Source organism: Fusarium mangiferae (assembly GCF_900044065.1).
Source record: "Fusarium mangiferae strain MRC7560 genome assembly, contig: FMAN_scaffold017, whole genome shotgun sequence".
Classification (NCBI taxonomy): Eukaryota; Fungi; Ascomycota; class Sordariomycetes; order Hypocreales; family Nectriaceae; genus Fusarium; species Fusarium mangiferae.
Window position 1 is genome coordinate 467401 of NW_024573937.1, and position 19453 is coordinate 486853.

Here is a 19453-nt window from a genome sequence, read left to right on the forward strand (position 1 = left end):
AAAACGACCCCATGACTTTTGAAGAATTACCGCAGGTTTCAGGGTATCATTTTGAGCGGGGGGTTCTCTAGTTGAATCGAGTGCATAAACTCTACCAAATAAATGTGTTTCAATTCGAGAAATTGAAGAATTAAAACGGTTTTTAAATTAATAGCGCTTGTCTCGGCACCAACAGTTATGACGACATGTTTGTCAGCCCCTAAAAGTGTCTGTCATTCCCGCGTTCAGTTAAGTTTTGGGTCACGAGCCCCTCCCTCTCCCGTCTTTTCCTTCTCCATCTCCATCAAATTCAATTCAATTCAATTCCTCTCATTAACTTTCGACGATCCCTTCCCTAAAAGTTCCTCCTCCCCATGCCTCGCCAAATTGTTTCATAGATAATCATCACTAAATGCATTTCTTCCCCAAGGCAGACGCTGCGCTCCTCTCCTCAACAATCGACAAACATTCCCTCCCTCCACGTCCAAAGGCAGTCGGCCCCATCTTCGATGCCAACAACTTCAAGGTCCCGGTAGAGTCGTGGACTTCCGACGCTGATTCGTCCTTCTACCCTCCGAAGCCAGATCCGTTCGGTCCGTCGTCGATACCGCAGGAAGCGCATTGTGCGACGTCTTCGAAATATGTGCGTTCGCGCTTGGCAAAGAATGAAAGGCTGAGGCTGTCTATGCTATGGTACTATGCGAGGGATTTAGACAACGAGCCTGAACTCCTCGCGGGTCTGCAGGAGAAGGCCTGTCTTGCTCAGGAGTCGTCGGGCTGGGAGTATGCTGTTGTTGGTGTGCTGGATGTCAATGTGTACATTCGTCTGGCCACGGTAGGCCTTCAACTTGCTATCCTTCCCCGTGGTGAAACCCTCTGCGCCCATACCGTTACTCAACCACCTGGAGTATAGCCACCACTGCCTCTCTGACGCCCTTCGCTAAGCCTTGATAGAATGTTTTCCTCTTACCAAATATGCTCCAAGACTGGAGATTCCGCGAATCGCCGTACGTCGAACACGGTGGGCTCATCGCATATGCCGGTGTCCCGCTGCGAATGCAACACGAGTCAGGTGAATGCGTCGGACTCGGTTCGCTGTGCGTAGCGTCAGCGACAGGTCGAGATCCCTTATCCAAGACACAGCAGCTTGCACTCGCTCGATTAGCCGACTGGATCGTCCACGACATAATACAATGTGCACGAGCGCGACGCCAACGAGAACGTCACCGATTTGTTGAGCTCATCGCAGCAGTCCAACAAGAACCCGAGGGCGAAGACGTCCAAGAGCCGATCCTCCGAATACTCCGACAAGCCTTCCCCGACGAGTCAATAAGTTTGCAGTCTACGGGCACCGATCAATCGACGGTTCAGTACCCCGCAACGACATCAGATTTGAAGCACGGATTGTGGGAGGATGATGAATACATCGAAGACTTTATCGCAAACTCCAATTTCGACGAACCACCAAAAGATCGAGTCGTACGCTTCATCTCAGCACAATGCGAAACGAAACTCGGTCCATCGGTCCTCGTCGTCGCGACAAAAGATTTCCGAAGAATATTTGACGATGTCGATGCCTGGTTTGTGCACACTTGTGCTACCATGCTCACCCAGCGATGGCAGAAGCGTCTCCTCACGGAAGTCATGCGAGCGAAAGAGAAGTTCCTTCGCGGTGTATCGCACCAGCTCCGGACCCCGATCCACGGTATCCTCGGCGCCGCAGAGCTCTTGACGGAGGATCTGAGGGCATTGACAGTGCCTGGAAGTACGACATTGCGCCCTGGCGTCGAGGCTATCATGAAGCCGCTTGCTGAGCTGGGGAAGTCGTCCATCTACCTTGACACGATTTCTACTGCGGGCAGGGAACTCATGTCGACCGTCAACAGTATGATCACCCTCAACCGCTGGGCTGATATCGCTGCTGCCGAACGACAATATGCTACACATGGCATCGAGTCTCTAGAGACGTCACTCGTCAAGGCATTGGCCGACTTCACCTTTAGGGACACACGCACTCGAGCCCCCGTCTTCTTCCATCACAACCTCACTTCCGAAAGCGAAGGCCTCCGGGTCGATATCAACCTCTTCCGAGACAGTATCCTTCCACTGATCGTAAACGCTCTACAAAACACGACCGAAGGGGTAGTGACCGTCACACAGTCCTATATACAAGATACAAAGACGCTCGTGGTGGATGTTGAGGATACGGGCTGCGGTATTCCTCCTGAGGATCAAGGTCGTATTTTCGATCTGTACGAAAAGGTGGGCGAGCATTCGACTGGCGCCGGGCTTGGTTTGACCCTCGCGACCAAGTTCTCGGCACTACTTCACGGTTCGATCGAATTGGTGTCGTCTGAGGTCGATCGCGGTTCTCACTTCCGCGCGACATTCCGTGACATCCGCCCTTCGGGTTCTACTCCCGCCGAAACAAAAGCCTTGCAGCTCAAGCACTTGCCATTGAGTTACCGACACCTTCCACCCGATTCACCTGACGCACACTTGTCCTCGAACTTAGCGAAATATCTGGCCAGAAATGGCTTTACATCATCGAACGACCCGCAAGATTGTCTCAACATCATTGACTACATACGCGATCCGGCCGAACGAGAGAAATATCATTCAATACTACCCAAGGGACAGGTCGCTATCTGTCTAGTCCCCAACTCGGATGAACAAGGGGTTCCCGAATCATGTACCAACATCGTATTCGTCGACGGACCTTTCTCGTCATCTGCTCTTGACACTGCACTCCAGAAAGCAGATGAACTACTAGCACGACTACGCAAGTCAGCAAGAACATCCCCACAACAGTCTCCCGCGTTCCTCGAAGATCCGAAATCCCTCCTAACGGCCCCCGACCCAACGACCGAGAGCGATCGAAAGTCCGCATCAGACGAGGGCTACGGTTCCGTCGCCGGCTCGTCAGTCGCTCTACGAACAACCGAAGCACTGCTAAACGAATCCGTTGCAAAAGCCGTATCCCAAATTGAAGCAGCAACCATCAACCTTCCCATCCGCCCGCTCATCCCCGCCACCTCCTCAAAACCCATGACCCTCATCGTCGACGACAACGCAGTGAACCTCCGCATCCTAGAAATGTACTGCAAGAAGCGCGGCCTTCCCTACCTGAGCGCCATAGACGGGCACCAGGCAGTCGAGCTCTTTAAGAAACAGCAGACCTCGTCGCCGGTCGACCTCATCCTCATGGATCTCCAGATGCCGGTGTGCGACGGGATTAGCGCTACGCGGCAGATCAGGGCGCTGGAGAAGACCAGCAAGGCGGTGCTGTTTATCGTCACGGGGCAGGATAGCCAGATGGACAGGGAGGCGGCGAGCAAGGCGGGAGCGGATAATTATCTCGTCAAGCCCGTGGGGATACGGATGCTGGATAGTAGTCTTAAGAGGTATTTTCCGGATCTGGTGACGAGCTAGAAGAGGAGGAGGGACTGGGCTTCTGAGGGGAGTTAGGTTAGAACAGTACACGAATACCCATGTTTTGTTTTGGTTCGAAGATACAGGGAGTGCATTGTGTGATGCTGCGATTTAGTAGTGAGGCGATCTCTGTCGCGTTCAGATCACATCGTCGAGCATGTCCTCACTCGATGGATAATTCCTTCCGAAGGTAACTCTGCATTGACATTACCCACGACATGTCGGTGTAGAAATGGCCGCGTAGTTGTTCCTCCACCTATAGCATCACACTCAAGCTCGCGAAGAATAAACTTTTGGTCTTACCGATCTCGCGTTCGGGCGGCGTATTATCCGACCTCTACGGAGTATTGTAGTCCTCGGCGATATGCCTCGTGAGATTTAAGCTTGTCGCCGTAGGTCAGTCCACATTGAATAGTGATGCTGATTTAGGTCCACGGTGAGAGTTGCTCGTCCGGCATTGTTGTGTCTACGGCCCGGAAGATGCGGAGGATTGGCCTGATTGTCACCCTTGTCCGTACGGACGTCCGGGTCGGTAATAAGACGCTGGTTCTATTGTAGATCAGCGCCGGTAGTTACGTGTGCCAATGATGCGTTATCAGTATCATATCTTATCATTCTTCCCTGCTGTCCACTGAAGTAAGCTTGAACGCTATTCTGGTTTCTGTTGTTGCGTGTTCAAAAGACAGCACTTGAAGTTTATTATCATCCCACAATGACAAACACTTTAGCACCATCTCAGGAACGAGTACGCAAAACCCGAGTAAAAACGAAAGCGAAGACTCAAATCAGTCATCATCGATCCAATTCTCTCACATTCGACGTTACATCCCCGGATTTAAATCTCCTATCTCCTCTAACCAAGCCTCTCCAATTAGCCAATCTTGTTTTCTCACCCCTTGGCATTGCATCCTTCAGCGCTCACGCCAAGCAAAAATAGCATCATCGCCCGCTCCATCCTTCAAATACCAAGACCTTTCTGACGCACTTGTCTGTCACTAATCTTTTGCCACTGACGTACCACTAATCACTAGAATAAAACAGAGAGTGTGCCCCCTGAGTGATTTAATGCTGCTTTGTGTCCTGTGTAGTGTTTTTGCAAAATAAGCTTATTTTTAAGCTTATGCACACCAGCTTTCCTCACAATGGCGACGACTGCTTCGAATAACGTGGCGGGGACGGAGAACATAACGCTCTCGTCTGCGCCGAGCACGCCGTCTATGCCGAGCAAGAATGAACAGCCTGATCCTATCGCGCGCGGTCCTCCGCCACTACCGTACAACCTCCACGAGCACAAGTTGATGATCTTTCTATTCTGGTTCCTCATTTTGACAGAATGCACACTCATCCCGATTATCTTCTACTTCACGATCTCAAATCTCACCGATTTACGACCGGGCGCCATGTTTGCCATCATAACGGCGATGTTCGGGTTTATATCTGGTGGAGAGTACGGTCTTCGCGGACTACGACTTGCGCTGAAGCGCGATACGTATCGGCCTCTCAACGGCGCGGGACGATGGAGTTTCGATACGGTGCATCTTGTTCTCGGACCACCGTACTTTGTCATGACGGCGCTTATGATTGGATTCAGCATCCCTGATCCGCCGATGATGAGGGGTCTGAGTATCATCATGCCCGTCGGTATCCTAATGGTAACATCGTACATGATCTGGACGGGGATAGCGTATCATTTCGGCTGGAGACTTCGCCTTCACCGCTTAAGCTCCCATGTCGTCGGCGATAAATATCCACCCCTTACATTCACGATCATGGAGGATATCACGGCTTGTGATGGAGGTGCTGGGAAGGAGTATAGAGAGGCGGCTATGGCGCGATATAACGCGTCGCCGAGGTTTCGAAGGATGCTTGTGGAGATGCTCTGGGCTTGGGCGATTACTGGGTCGGTTGTGAGCATTGTTTTGATCGTGTTGGCGTGGGTCTTGCCGGTTGAGGTTGGATATACGCTTGGATGGGTGGTTCCATCGGTTTGGGGAGCGATTGGGGCGTGGATGACTATTAAATGGGGGCAAAGATCGTTGCGGATAGAAAAGGAGAACTGGATGAATGATCATATGCCGAATGCATAGACTGCTTAGAATAGATATGCACCAGATATGCGCCATAGAAATACATTGTTTCCCTACTATATATTTGAGTATCGGAGCGATGAACAGTTAATTTCATAGTTTCGTCCTTTCAAAATGAACTCTAGAAATTATACTGTAAATACAGTTTTAGGACTAAGTAAGAGTTTGAGATACTATTTTTCACGGTAAGGTGCTTAAAACTATGTTATTACTCTCTATTAGAGTTAAGGTTATGCCATTACTGTATGCTAATTATTAAATTTTTAATATTCCCGAGTATAGGGTGAGCTTCAATGGCCTCATTGTCTTATCTTATCAAAATGTAGCACTAGGCCTCGCCTCCATTACCCCTTTTGATCGTCCTATCTTATCGCATCCAGGAAACGGATATTACTTGGCGTTTCAAGGGGACGTCCATCACGCTATGACAAACCCACTTTGTTCTCGCCTTGACATTCAACATCAAACATGAAAGAAGCCGAGTTCCGTGGGAAAACATTCAGCCTTATTCAAAGCCATCTTGCTCAATCCTCCTCACCCTCACTTCACTCACCGCCAGCAAGATCCCCATCCTCATAACACTTGAACTTCGTGATATCTTGACTTACACGGTTATATGCACTCCGCATTTCCATCCCCCGCATTCTGTAGTTGCTATTCCCTATTTCCTATGCATCTCGCGATAGTTTAATTCGCCCGCTTACACCAAATCTGGCTAAAATACAGGTCAAAGTTCACCGTTAAATACCAGGTTGGGTCTGATAGGCGGAATAACAGCTGGGTGTGAAACAACATATCAGTAGTTAAATTCTACTGGCACGCTAGTAATATATGACAATCGCTGACCGCGATGGATTTTAGCCTAATGAGGTCCTTTGCCGTGCCGGGGTTGTTTTTGCTTTCAGGGACGAATCTGGGGTGTTGACTAGATTTACCGACGAACGGTGCAATGCTATAGGTGCGCCAATATCCTGCTCATTCTTTCCTGGGGTGCATACACATTTGCTCGCCACATGGCATCGTAAACTAGACTGTTCATAGTAATGACTGCATCAGTCCATTTGGGAACGGACATCATGTGGTGGTCACGCCTGGTGCTGGCCTTCTCGTATCCCGCGGGAGGGCCCCAATGAGATGACAAAGTGGAGGCTGAAACCAGGCCTGCCAAGATGAAACCCACTATGATTCAGCTTGGCAAATCGATTTTCTAGATGAAGCCGAGAAACATGCCGTGTCGACCGTTTCCTGCAGGACCCAAACAAGAAAGTTTATACTCTCCATATGGATATCCATACGTGGTGTATGTATTCGTCACTGCTTCAGCTTCAGGCAAACGCACGCACGCACGGTAGAGCTGACTGACTCGCAACAGGTAAAGGAGCTAAGGTACTCTGCTCCTCTGGTTAAATTAGCGTAAGCCAAGTGTACCTGGGCCCCGATCGAGCTAACCCCAAAGCAGAAACACTCGGATCCGTCTCCGTGGTTCCAAAAGGAAGAACGCTCGTTCAGACTCGTTTAGCAGTCCTCGATCGATCCTTGTTTGGGTCATTGTTCGGATGATCTAGAACAAGACTGGGTTGTATCGTTGTATTCCAGTGGATACACGATATTTTTCTCCTCCAATGCCAGCTGGATGATTCCCCGGCAACGAATGATCCCCATACAAATTAAGGGCCATCTCGCCATGCATAGTCCATCTACTATTTCATATATAATTTACTGACTTCCTCCTCGTCGATCAGTCTTTCTTCTTCTGTATCATCACAACCTCACATCTCCTCATCTCCTCAACCCGATATCACCATGAAGTACGATCTCAGCCTGCTCTCCAGCGGTCTGCTGCTCCTCGCCTCTGTCGGCGATGTCGTAGCCCAGTGCCAGCTCCCCACCTCCTACAAGTGGACTTCCAGTGGTGTCCTCGCCGAGCCCAAGAACGGCTGGAAGTCCCTCAAGGACTTCACCGTCGCTCCCTACAACGGCGGCCAGCTCGTCTACGCCACCATCTTCGGCAGTAGCTGGGGATCCATGGCCTTCAGCCCCGTCTCCAACCTCAACCAGCTCAGTTCCGCCACTCAGACCGGCATGAGCTCTACCGCTGTCGCCCCTACTCTGTTCTACTTCCAGCCCAAGAATATCTGGATCCTCGCCCACCAGTGGGGCCCTACCAAGTTCTCCTACAGGACTTCCAGCAACCCCACCAACCCCAACGGTTGGTCTGCTGCTCAGCCTCTCTTCACCGGCTCTATCTCCGACTCGGACACTGGTCCCATCGACCAGACCGTCATTGGTGACAGCAAGAACATGTACCTGTTCTTCGCCGGTGACAACGGCCGCATCTACCGCGCCAGCATGCCCATTGGCAACTTCCCCGGTAGCTTCGGCTCCGCGTCGCAAGTCATCATGCAGGACACTAAGGCCAACCTCTTCGAGGCCGTACAGGTCTACTCCCTCAAGGGTCTGAACAAGTACCTCATGATCGTCGAGGCCATGGGCAACAACGGACGATACTTCCGCTCTTTCACTGCCAACAGCCTCGACGGCACCTGGACCGTCAACGCCGGCACCGAGTCCAACCCCTTCGCCGGCAAGGCCAACAGTGGTGCTACCTGGACCAACGACATCAGCCACGGAGAGCTGATCCGAACCAGCAACGACCAAACCTTCCCTGTCGACCCTTGCAACCTCCAGCTCCTCTACCAGGGCCGCAACCCCAACGTTGGTGGCGACTACAACTCTCTTCCTTACCGCCCTGGTCTGCTCACTCTCAAGAAGTAAGCGGATTGAGAAAAAGTGCCATCACTGTTTCTCTGTCTCCTAGGGTTTGCACAGACGTGGATGCTGGACACCCAGTTTTGCGTTGCAAATGGGATTATCATGGTGATTCATCCATGACGCTCATTCATCTGTACATAGTTATCTGCTCGTATATTATCAAGTCACATTCATTTGAATGGAACAATGCACATATTTCTCAAACATCTGTCCCCAACTGGTATTGTGTGAAGAGTCTAGTGACTGTCTATGCTTGCTCTAGTCACTAAGTTCTCTCGGCTGATTTAAGCTCTCAGCCATGAGTCTCAGCGGCAAATAACACTTCTACTTGCTCTCGTGATGTCTATGTGGTTGAGGCTACTGGCCAATCATTGTAGCCTTCGTCTGGACTCTTGCCCAGCCCATAAAAAACCCAAGGGCCTCTATCATTCTCGGCAAGAGGTATTCCGTGAGTGATACGAGAAACAAGATCCTTTCCAACTAGTTAGATTTGGAATACTTTGACTTTGTACTACTCACCGGATTCCAGATGAAGACTCTCGCAAACGTAATCATATCGAGTTTGCCTGCTCCAACAAGAGCATCAGCCTCCTCAACAGTATAATCATGATTGGCCATAAGCAAAGTCGGACTACCAGGAAACTTAACGAGGTTCCCAAAGCCAAGAACTGGATCATAGCCACGGGGGAGAGGATAGCCTTCAGGCCGAGGGAGAGGCCCAAAGAATTCCCCTGAACCGGGGGATGTTTCGGCACCACGACGGCCAAGGTTAATAATCCCGACCTTTCGTTTGACAAGCTCGGTGATGAGGTACGTATAAGTCTCTTTCATCTCGTCAAAGTCCACGATAGAATCGTTGAGATGGTCTGTGGGGTTAATCTTGACACAGATATACTCTGGTCCGTTGAAGACGGCGGCGATTGCATCGACGAGTTCGAGGGTGAAGCGGCATCTGTTCTCGACTGAACCACCATATTCGTCGGTGCGTTGATTCGCACGGCTACACAATAAGCACCTAACCTGGTATTGACAAGATTGATATGACTGACCTGCTGAGAAATTGTTGAGGCAGATAACCGCTTAAATGTCAGTTAGAAATTGCCCAGAGGTGCCAATGGTAATGTCATTTGTTACCCTTGAGCAAGGAGCTCAACACCGTCAAATCCAGCTGCTTTAGCCAGCTCGCAGCTTCGTCTGTAAGTGTCGACAACAGACTTGACATCTGCAATGGCCTCGATATTGGCCGTATGTCCCTACTTTTTAATCAGCCTTCGTTCATCATCCTCAGGAGAAACTTACAGGCATTCCAGGCAAGTCTCGATATTTCCCTCCATGAGCTTTAATAACAGAAGGAGCCAGAACCTTGGCACCCTTCTCTTTCATGATAGGCAACTGATCATGCTGACACCTCCCAGCATGCCAGGCCTGGAAGAAGATTTTCCCACCAACTTCGTGAACTGCATCAGTCACTCTTCGCCAAGCGTCTGCATGTTCCTGGGTAACCATGAAGGGGGCGTGTTTCCAGTCGCAGCCAGTCCAATCGACGAAAGTGCCCTCTGTAACGATGAGACCAGTGCCGTACTTGGCTCTATCGGCGTAGTGCTTGATTTGGGCCGGGCCAGGTTTGTTATTGTCGATGCAACGGTTACGAGTCATTGAACCCATGACTATACGGTTCCTGAGGGGGAGTTTGCCTCCTACTGTGATTGGTCCGAGAAGGTTTGCCATGATGGAGTGGAATGTGCTGATATAGATTTGAAGTAATGCTTCGGATGATTGAAGTGAATGCTGCTGAACCAAGTACAAGATCAGTCCACGAGAGAAAACGGAGACTTTAAATACTACAAAATATCTTCTCTGGTCTCATCTTACAATTGCAGCATGGTCTTTCAAGACTAGAAATGATATAAACTGTATATCGCTGCTGTTAGACGATAAGTACTTACCCTACTAATATTAGTGACGAAGTACCTGACACTTAGCAGCTCTCAAATTCCCAGCTCAAGCGTCTCCGACTCCGAAATCCAGTGACGAATCACAGCTTCAACACTCCGCAAGCGGGGCCGCAGCCTGTCAGGAGACTTTCGGCCAAACAAAGTTGCGATTGGTTCATCATTAATAATCCCTATCATCCGCTCAACTACCCAGTCTCGACCATTTGATCCCACGAAAAGACATTATTAATCCAATTCAGCGATGAAAGCAACCTCTTGTCTTCAATGTAGAGAGGCCAAGAGGCGGTGTGTAAAGCAGACGATCGATTCGCCGTGTAACACCTGTCAGCGCAAGAACCTAGTCTGCTCCTCGCACGTTAGCTCACAAACTACATCTGCACCCAAAGAAAACCACGAATTTGTGCCCGAGCTGACCGATGAGTTGGCTATTCAGTGTGTGGAGTCTTATCTGACGCATCTTGACGGCCGGGCCCATAGTATTTTCCACCAAGAAACACTTCGGAGACAAGTTCGCAGTAAGGAGATTGGAGATGCCTTGCTCTACGCTATATGTGCTCTAGGCTCAAAGTTCTCGCCCAAGTCTGAGCATCGCGCCTTGGAGAGTCCGTTGACGAAGGAGGCGAAGAGGCTTGTACAAGCAGATCTTGAGAAAGTGTGTATTGAGCATGTGCAAACTTGTATTCTTTTGTCACTTCTCAGTGCTGGGAACTGCCATACTTCTTCAGAGACATTGTTTCTACGTGAGTTTACTTGTTGCGGATATGGCTGTATAAGCTTCGAGTCTTACTGATGCCTTGCAGGAATTGCGATTGGTATGGCTGAGGTTCTTCAGCTTAACTTTTCGGTGGATGAGCCAAGTATCGCCAGTGAGACAGCCCTTAGAAGTTGGTGGTCACTTTACATACTCGATCGTTGGTGCTCCTCTGGTCTTGGCATACCCCGGCACTTGGATAATCCTCACTGTCCTGAGTCATCTCCTCTGCCTATCGACGAAACGTCCTTCAAACGCCTTAGCCCTTTGTCCTCACTCCACAGTTCTAGTCGAACTGCGGGTATCTTTGCTCATATGGTGACCTTGATCCAATACTTTGGTCACATTCAAGGCCTGAACCGCTCTATGGCCAAGGGAGACATGGAACCGAAGGTCAAATGTGATGCCATCAAGCTCATCGGTCAGAAGCTCGAATCATGGAAGGCCAATCTGCCGGAGAATATGCAGATGACGATACAGAATATCTACAGCCACCAACAGAACGACTTAGGAGGACATTTCATCGCGCTTCATCTGATATTTCATCACCTCTCCGCACTGGTCTACTTCAACTCCCTTGAGACAAAAGAGCAATCGTACATTGGACAAGAAGATCACGTCGCGCTGTGCAAATCCCACGCTTCGTCTTTCAGCAGTTTGTTACACACCTCTCGACAGATGAGTGGATGTCAGCAGAACTACCCAACCGTTGGACACATGACTACCGTGGCATCGGCTGTTCTATTACACACGCTTTTGTTAGGAGAGCCGGAAGATATCCCAAAAGCGCGACAGGAATTGAATACGAATTTTGAAGCGCTGATTGAACTTCGACAATACTGGCCAGCCACGGAAGCCATGGTGGGACCCAAGTTCTGATGATTCATATATAATACTGACATGTACTAGATAAATAGGTTGATGACTTTTCAAAAGCTCTGCCTTTTGTCGACAGAAAGCCACAAGTTGGATGGATGGATGGTCAGGTTCTTGCTGGAACATTCTCTTGGATTAATGAAAAGGGATTTACCCATCATCCCACAAACGTTGGATATTGAGTCAGAAGATTTCACAACTAGGACCAATGAGCTCCTGCAGGAAGGCAGATACACCGACTTCGATCTGTTCAACCAACCTCAGAGATTCTAGCCTACCAACATATCAAAGCCAAAAACAAGTCCCAGCTCAACAACACCGCATACCCAAGGCATGAATGGCCCCCAATGTGACACTTTTGTCACAGGTAGCGAACAAACAGTCATTCGTCAAAGCTGATATGTAATAATACGTCATTCTCCCGACCAACATGTCAGTCCATTTAAAATACCGGAGACTTTAAGCGATGATCACCAATTAGGACGTCTTGGCTCAGCTTGCGCCGCCTTGGCGCTTTCATGACGCGCTGAGCAGGGGATTTGCATTGCGAAGGATTCTTCATCAGGTAACTCCGGGGATCGCGATGAAGTCATGTAGTTGGGGGCCAAAACGCGAAGAGCATTTAACGTGTAATTCATTTCCCTCTCGTAGCAATAAGTTCAGTCATTCCCGCATCCCTCCCAAAAGCATCAACGAGTTCAGTTCCGTGGTGCTACTAATTTTCCGTTGATACTAAGAATGGAAAAACTGCACAGACACAGATTTGTGGCAGCTATCTTGTTCTACCTATCAGGAGCATGTTTGGCACAGTCACTCAGTAATTGCCCAATGGAACTTCGGCGCGTCGGCGATAGTGAGGACCGTCTGATCTACAACTCGACACGCACACTGTCCTACAAATTCAAAGGACAATCGAGACCCTGGTATATAACTGCCGCTGTCACAGACGTGCGCCCCCCTAACGGCAAGTTCCCAGCTGGGCGTAGCTCTAGGCTCGACTCGAGTCAAGAGCTCAGTGTTTTCGTTAGCGTTCCACGAGGATATGGTGCAAGTAGAGATGGAAGAGACATCCGGGTCTGTTCGCAAATGATGGGAAGTATCAACAAAACCACCGACAATGCGGATAATGCGGAATACTCGTGCAGGGGAGTCATAAGCGACAAATGTATCGAGGAATATGAGAATGCAACCCGATCTGTCCCTGCGCTCGGCCAAGAATGCCCTGACTTTATCTCACTGAGACCAAACTTGAGCACGGAATGTGGGAATCAGGTATTTGTCGGCAATAGTAGGTATTGACTTTCTCTGGTGTCCGGCTGTATCACTAACTAAATGTGTTCTTCCTCTTAGTTATGGCACGGAACTTTTCTGCGACGCGCTGTTCACTCGATGAGATGCCGCATCTCAATCTTCCAGCTAATTACACGACTTTTGGCACTGGGAATTGGGCAGGCTTTGATGGTGATGGGGATAGCGAGGATTTTGACCGTTACGATAGAAGAGTTCAGGAAACTATTCCTGTGTTGATGTCTGTAGCAAAGGGTAATGATAGCAGTGAAAGTAAGCTGCTGTGCATTGCTCCTAACCAGGTGGTTGCTGGTAGTCGGACACCCAAATCAAAGTTAGGAGATCAAGAAGATGAGAATATGGCGTCACGAGCTAGAGGCTTGGGGGCTGTTTTTCTTTGTATTAGCGTTATGATATTTGGTCTTTTGTAGCATAATCAGACTGGCGAATAAGTTTATAGGATCGCCTGGCACAGCTAAACGCCAAGGACTGCCATGAAGTCATATAGTTGGGGGCCAGAATCTGAAGAATATTTATCAGGTCATCCCCGCCCTCGACAGTGCACGACTTTACTTTAACTATCAGTCTGGCATTGCCAGTGAACAGTGCAGAATGTTTAGAACGTTCGCCCTTATATGGCTATGCCTCTTGAGAACATGCCTCGCCCAAAACCCCTCATCAACGGAAGACTGCAGCCCTAGCGAATTTACAGATGCTGTCGACAGGCGCGCCATCGTCTTTAACGCATCGGGTACCCTGCCCCTGAAGCTCAAGGCACAGAAAAGTCTAAATATATGGTACATCAGCACTGCTGTGACCGACGAACGCGACCCGAAACGCACGTTTGATGGCGGTCACTCCAGGCAATGGATCAAGAATTTTATAAGTGTTCCCCGACCCCTTGTAGGATCAGTCGAGAATGATACCATCGGGATCTGTTCATACATGTTCCAAGGACTCAACAGCAGCTCTGAGAATCCAGACGAGGCAGACGGGTCCTGCAAAGGCGTCATAAGCGACGTATGCATCAAGGAATTCGAGGTTTCGACTCTCCCGATACGCGCTGGGAGGAATTGTCCGATTTCCGAGGCTTTTAAGCTTAGCAAAGAATGCAAAAAGCATCTTACTTTAAAGCAGACAGGTGATTTGAAAGGTCCTCTATGCAACGGATTATTAACTTTGGATTAGTCTTGACGCGGAATCTATCCACGGAGAATTGCACAATCGGCAAGATACCACATCTCGATGTTCCTGATGGCTATTGGACGTATGGCGGTTCTATATCGTCATGGTTAGGAAGTGGTGTCGAATACGATGATTTTGACTCTTATGATGCAATGGTTCAGCAGACCGTTCCAATATTCACGGTGGTATCAGGCGGTGGCATCAGTGACAGGAAGTTGGTGTGTGCTACTCCCAGCAAGATTGTCCCGGGCAGTCGAAAGCCCGAGCTGAAGCTAGAAGGAACCGAGGAAGAGGAAGAAGAAGAAGAAGAAGGGAAAGATGATGAGAACACGGCGTCGCGAGTTGGAGGTTTGGGGGCTGTTTTCCTCAGTGTTGGCATTATGATCTTGAGTCTGCTGTAGGCTGTAGCATAATCAGACTAGCGAATAAGCTTAAAGGACTTCTTGGCACAGCTAAACAGGAAACGCCGAGAACTGCAATGAAGTCATGTAAAATGGGGGCCAAAAAGCATGAAAGGTATATCTAGGTATCTTGCTATTCCCCTCTGACAGGGGCTCCTCAATACTCAGATTTATCGCTGCCAGTTCATAATTATTATCAAAATCCACACGATGTTTCGAATATTCGTTGCTATTTTCCTATACCTGACAGGAATATGTCTTGCGCAGAACTCCTCGCTGCCCAAAGACTGCCCTACCGAGATCCGAGACCTTGATGAGGGCTACTTGATCTACAACTCAACGCGCACAGCACGCACCAGATTCCCAGGACAAAATTGGCCATGGTACATAACCGCCGCTATAACCGACAGACGTGGGCCAGATCTCGTATTTGGAGACGTCGATACCAGTCAAGAGCTCAGTGTTTTTATAAGCGTTCATAAAACAATTACAAGCTCGAGATACTCCGCCGGACGGACAGATACACGGGTCTGCTCGTCCATGTTGAAGGCCGTAAACAGGACTTCTGAGAACCCGCCGGACGTGGATGCTCCTGAAGACATAACGTACGCAGAGCACTCGTGCAAAGGCGTCATTAGCGAGAAATGCATCAGGGAATTCGAGAACGCAACGTATAATGTTACATGGCTTTCTCGTAAATGTCCGGGTCTGCATTCTCTAGACTTCAGCGACGAATGCAGGGAGTACCTTTGGTTCAGTCAATGTATTTCTGAACCAATCTCGGATATGTGACTACACACGCTGACTATTTTCTCAGCCACTCCGCGGCATTTCGACCCGCCGCATTGTTCGATAGATAAGATGCCATATCTTGATCTGCCGAAAGATTATATGACTTTTGGCAGTGGCTTGTGGGCTGGGCTTATCGGCGATGAGGACCGGAAAGATTTTGACATGTATGATTTGAGGGTTCAGCAGACCATTCCGTTGCTGTTTTCATCGGCTGGTACGAATAGGCTGATATGTATTGCCCCAGACCAGGCTGTTCCGGGTAGTCGAAAGCCCCAGTTGGAGCTGGAAGGGGAGGATGAAGAGCCAGAGGAAGATGAGAACCTGGCGTCGCGAGTTGGAGGTTTGGGGCCTGCTGTCTTCCTTGGTGTTAGCGCAACCATCTTTAGTCTTTTGTAGGCATAATCAAGCTAGCGAATAAGCATATCAAACCTTGGCGGACAATTATTGTTCCTCTACTGAGAAACCAGGATCTTTTGTCGCCGTAATATCCGGGTAGCCTTGTCTATCACATGGTTGGTCCCAACCCCGCGTGCGATAGATAAGCTACGCTAGCTGATTATCTTATCCCCTGCCAAGATACAACAATAAATGATAGTGTAGTATCTGCACCCAGATTCATCGTCTCCTCACCTTGTCCACTTTTGGAAGGAGAGCACGCGAGCGATAGATACTATAATGATAGACAGGGGAACTTTTGAAGGCTTGGCAATGCGATAACGGACATGGCCGCTCTCCGTTGACTTTGTCTAGATAAAAGATCGTCGTGAGCACTCAATTGATTGTTTTGGGGCACGTCTTCTCTCGTTCTGGCACTTGGCGTTACTACATCAACAGCATACCCTGAACCTTTGTGACAATGCGTCTGTCTTCCTTCATCGCTGGAGCAGCCCTGCTCTCTTCGGGCGCTAATGCACTGAACATTTTGCTGGGCAATGACGATGGGTTCGGTTCTGGGAACTTGCGCGAGATGTATCGCATTTTCAAGGAGAAGGGTCACAACGGTAGGATACGCTTTCGTAACATGGGAAAGCAATGTTAACATGTCTGCAGTTTGGGTTGTTGCTCCTGCGACAAAGCAGAGTGGCAAAGGCGGCACCTCTGACTTCACTACCGAAGGGAACTTGACTGCACCATCGCAGTATGACTTGATTCCTAAGGGCGCACCCTCAGTACGCTCCCCAAGCATCACTCTTCGAATTGGCCTCTGACATGACGTAGGTTGGACACGATCCAAAGGACAGCCAGATCTGGTACTACAACGGCACGCCCGCCGCCTGCACGTTCGTCGCTCTGGACTATGTCCTCCCCAAGTTCGCCAACTTTAGCGTTCCTGACCTTGTTGTTACTGGACCCAACTACGGAACCAACTTGGGTGGTTTCGTGTGGACCTTGTCTGGAACCGCAGGCGCAGCGTAAGCAATAACCATCCCATACAGATGTCCGAACTGACGACGTATAGATATGCCGCTACCAACCGTGGAATTCCTGCCATTGCGATCTCAGCAAGCAACCAGGAGGTCCCCTACTTTGAAGTCAAGAACAAAACCAACCCTGCTACATGGGCCGCTCAAGCCTCTGTCAAATTCGTCGAGAACTTCATCGCCACCTCCCCCAAAAATGGCCCTCTTCTCCCCCTTGGCTACGGCGTCAGCGTCAATCTCCCCGTCTTGACCAAGAAGTACCAGAACCCGGATTTCGTGCAGACCCGTTTCACCGGAAACGCTCACGTCAACGAAGCTGTCCTTGACAAAGAGAAGGGCACGTTTACTTGGGCCAACATCAAGCCTTACGCCGCTGGTGTGAACGCTTGCATTAATGGTGATTGCTCTCTGCCTGGTGAGACATACGTTGTTGAGAATGGCAAGGCGTCTGTGTCTTTCTACACGGTTGACTACTCGGCGCCTAGCACGGAGTATACAAAGTCTCTCATCCAGCGAGTTGCGTCGTTTATTTCAGCCGATAAATAGTAGTCCATAGTACAGAAGAGTCATAAGTTTGAGCGTATCATGCGCCGATGATCCCCAACGCCTTTAGAAAATAGCAAGTTCAAAGTTCCTGGAGCGTGCTGCGCTCTCAATGTCAAAATTATTTGTCCCGTTCGCCCACGCCTCGTCGAGCATTTCGAAAATAGTGTTGATTAGATCAAAGGAATCCGTGCCAAGTAACGACTTCCTGACATCGTCGAGCGTTGCTTTCCAGGTTGGATGTTGTTTGAGGAGGGGGACTTCTAGACCTGCGTTGACGACTGCATACGGAAGCCCATTGTGGACGAGGAGGTGCTGGTTGCGAGGTTCTTCGAAGGCCTTTTGCAGGGCATCTATTGATGAGATGAGACGGCATAGAACGACCTCTGTATCTGGGCCTTTCCTTGATGTGCCGTCCCCTCGGTCAGGGAGCCCTCTCGCCTTTCGCTCCATTCTTCGCCGACGGCGGATTTCCAGTATACCTGCCAGGCGCCAGCATTCCCAGTAGTGGCACTGCAGCGACTCACCTACCTGTCCCGGCCAGTCCCAAAAGCGCGTCTCGGTATACTCCGGATCGTTGTCCAAGATACTAGCAAAGATATCGAGGAGAGAGCGGGGAATGCCTGATACGACTTCTACACCGGTTGCTCGGCCTTCGTCGCGATCATCTTGAAGACGACGGAAGAGCTTCCAGACGCCGATGGAGGGATTTACTCGACCGATGACGCTGGAGGGAAGATCCATCACACCAAGAACTTCGAGGAGATGTTGGGTATGGAGATCATTGGAAATTTGACCAACGGTGCTGAGCTTGGTCCTGAGGTCGTAGACGTCGACAATGAGCTCGAGGTACATTGTCCACGGTTGGGTCTGCAGTAGCTGCACGGTGTTAATTTCCGAGACTCACGCCGGGAATAAGCAGGAAAGGGAACAACACGTACACAGAGCGAACAGACTAGCAAGCCAGCGCATATTGTCGCGAGGTGCATTCGCTCATACCGGGCGGAAAGCTCTTGTCGGAACGTCTGCAGCGCCAGGTCGGTGTATTCCATCGACTTGACAGACATGCCCCGATTGCCATCGTCCATGTAGAGCTGTATCGCACCGGCGATCATGACCAGCGCTGGGCTCTGATAAGCCATCTGCTCAAAGAAGGGCTTGATCCATGAGCTGGCTTCCGTGGAGTACAGCCGATTGAGGCCATTGTTCATGACTAGCGAAACAATTAGCACCGACTACAATGAACTACCTCGGTATCAAAATGAGGAGTAGAGTGAATGAATGAGTGAGTGAGTGATGACAGCATACATCTCTGGAATCTCGGGTCTTGCGCGTCTGCTGACGGCACGCCAATGGTCTGGGGTGAAAAGGCAGACGACGAGATTGAGCCCGACGCAGGACTCGACGTATCGTGTCTAGGAGCAGAGGAAGTCTCGGAATCCATCGAATTGAGGTCCTGACTGCTCTCAGGCCCTTGAGTCGCGACCAATGACGCGTCGGGGACAGAAGCGCCGGCAAATCTGCCTCTAGAAGCGACGCCATTGACCCAGCGGAGGGGAGTCGAGTAGCCCTGGCACCTCATGCCCCTTTGGGAGCAAGCGTGGCACTCCGGGCGAGCCTGGTCGCATTTTCGCTTGCGGGCTTTACAGTTCAGGCAGCCTCCACGAGATCGGGCCATAGTGTGTCTCTCTCTGCCTATCTTCTTAGATCTTGGCTTGGGGTTGGGGGAGGGGCTCAGGGATTGTTGGGTGTACGAAAGGAGGCGATATTCTGACTCTGCGGGGCTGGGGATCGAAGTTTATAGACGAAAAGGGGTGAAAGAGGCGCCGCGCGTGTATCTCCCTAAAATGGTTTAGATCGTCCCACGGGCGGGAACATTTGTTATCGCCACACAAGTTTACTTTTCTCGTATGTGGGAACAGTTGAGAATGCGGGGAGATGGCCTCTGCTCGTGATTTGCAGATACCACCTG

At 50.0% G+C, this 19453-nt stretch overlaps 9 protein-coding genes across 9 annotated transcripts; 7 read left to right on the top strand and 2 right to left on the bottom strand.

Moving 5' to 3' along the window:
* Nucleotides 1-391: 391 nt before the first annotated feature.
* FMAN_03840 (uncharacterized protein) lies at nt 392-3411 on the top strand (the record flags this gene model as incomplete). Its single annotated transcript, XM_041824254.1, has 2 exons — nt 392-886; nt 934-3411. 2 exons carry the CDS (start codon nt 392-394, stop codon nt 3409-3411), a joined length of 2973 nt encoding a protein of 990 aa, XP_041689754.1.
* A 1142-nt stretch (nt 3412-4553) lies between these two features.
* Nucleotides 4554-5498, top strand: FMAN_03839 (uncharacterized protein; the record flags this gene model as incomplete). Its single annotated transcript, XM_041824256.1, has 1 exon — nt 4554-5498. One exon carries the CDS (start codon nt 4554-4556, stop codon nt 5496-5498), a length of 945 nt encoding a protein of 314 aa, XP_041689755.1.
* Nucleotides 5499-7301: 1803 nt separating this feature from the next.
* On the top strand, nt 7302-8273 carry FMAN_03838 (putative alpha-L-arabinofuranosidase precursor; the record flags this gene model as incomplete). The annotated part of the gene is made up of 1 exon (XM_041824257.1): nt 7302-8273. The coding sequence occupies one exon, from the start codon at nt 7302-7304 to the stop codon at nt 8271-8273; it is 972 nt and encodes a 323-aa protein (XP_041689756.1).
* Nucleotides 8274-8613: 340 nt separating this feature from the next.
* FMAN_03837 (putative NADPH2 dehydrogenase chain OYE2) lies at nt 8614-9998 on the bottom strand (the record flags this gene model as incomplete). The annotated part of the gene is made up of 5 exons (XM_041824258.1): nt 8614-8742; nt 8790-9270; nt 9320-9349; nt 9405-9523; nt 9570-9998. 5 exons carry the CDS (start codon nt 9996-9998, stop codon nt 8614-8616), a joined length of 1188 nt encoding a protein of 395 aa, XP_041689757.1.
* Nucleotides 9999-10466: 468 nt separating this feature from the next.
* On the top strand, nt 10467-12034 carry FMAN_03836 (uncharacterized protein; the record flags this gene model as incomplete). Its single annotated transcript, XM_041824259.1, has 3 exons — nt 10467-10965; nt 11026-11837; nt 11894-12034. 3 exons carry the CDS (start codon nt 10467-10469, stop codon nt 12032-12034), a joined length of 1452 nt encoding a protein of 483 aa, XP_041689758.1.
* Nucleotides 12035-12680: 646 nt separating this feature from the next.
* Nucleotides 12681-14725, top strand: FMAN_03835 (uncharacterized protein; the record flags this gene model as incomplete). Its single annotated transcript, XM_041824260.1, has 4 exons — nt 12681-13140; nt 13203-13566; nt 13640-14280; nt 14328-14725. 4 exons carry the CDS (start codon nt 12681-12683, stop codon nt 14723-14725), a joined length of 1863 nt encoding a protein of 620 aa, XP_041689759.1.
* A 210-nt stretch (nt 14726-14935) lies between these two features.
* FMAN_03834 (uncharacterized protein) lies at nt 14936-15913 on the top strand (the record flags this gene model as incomplete). The annotated part of the gene is made up of 2 exons (XM_041824261.1): nt 14936-15488; nt 15543-15913. 2 exons carry the CDS (start codon nt 14936-14938, stop codon nt 15911-15913), a joined length of 924 nt encoding a protein of 307 aa, XP_041689760.1.
* Nucleotides 15914-16373: 460 nt separating this feature from the next.
* FMAN_03833 (uncharacterized protein) lies at nt 16374-17484 on the top strand (the record flags this gene model as incomplete). The annotated part of the gene is made up of 4 exons (XM_041824262.1): nt 16374-16518; nt 16568-16686; nt 16736-16929; nt 16977-17484. 4 exons carry the CDS (start codon nt 16374-16376, stop codon nt 17482-17484), a joined length of 966 nt encoding a protein of 321 aa, XP_041689761.1.
* A 63-nt stretch (nt 17485-17547) lies between these two features.
* FMAN_03832 (uncharacterized protein) lies at nt 17548-19159 on the bottom strand (the record flags this gene model as incomplete). The annotated part of the gene is made up of 3 exons (XM_041824263.1): nt 17548-18360; nt 18423-18694; nt 18790-19159. 3 exons carry the CDS (start codon nt 19157-19159, stop codon nt 17548-17550), a joined length of 1455 nt encoding a protein of 484 aa, XP_041689762.1.
* Nucleotides 19160-19453: the final 294 nt, after the last annotated feature.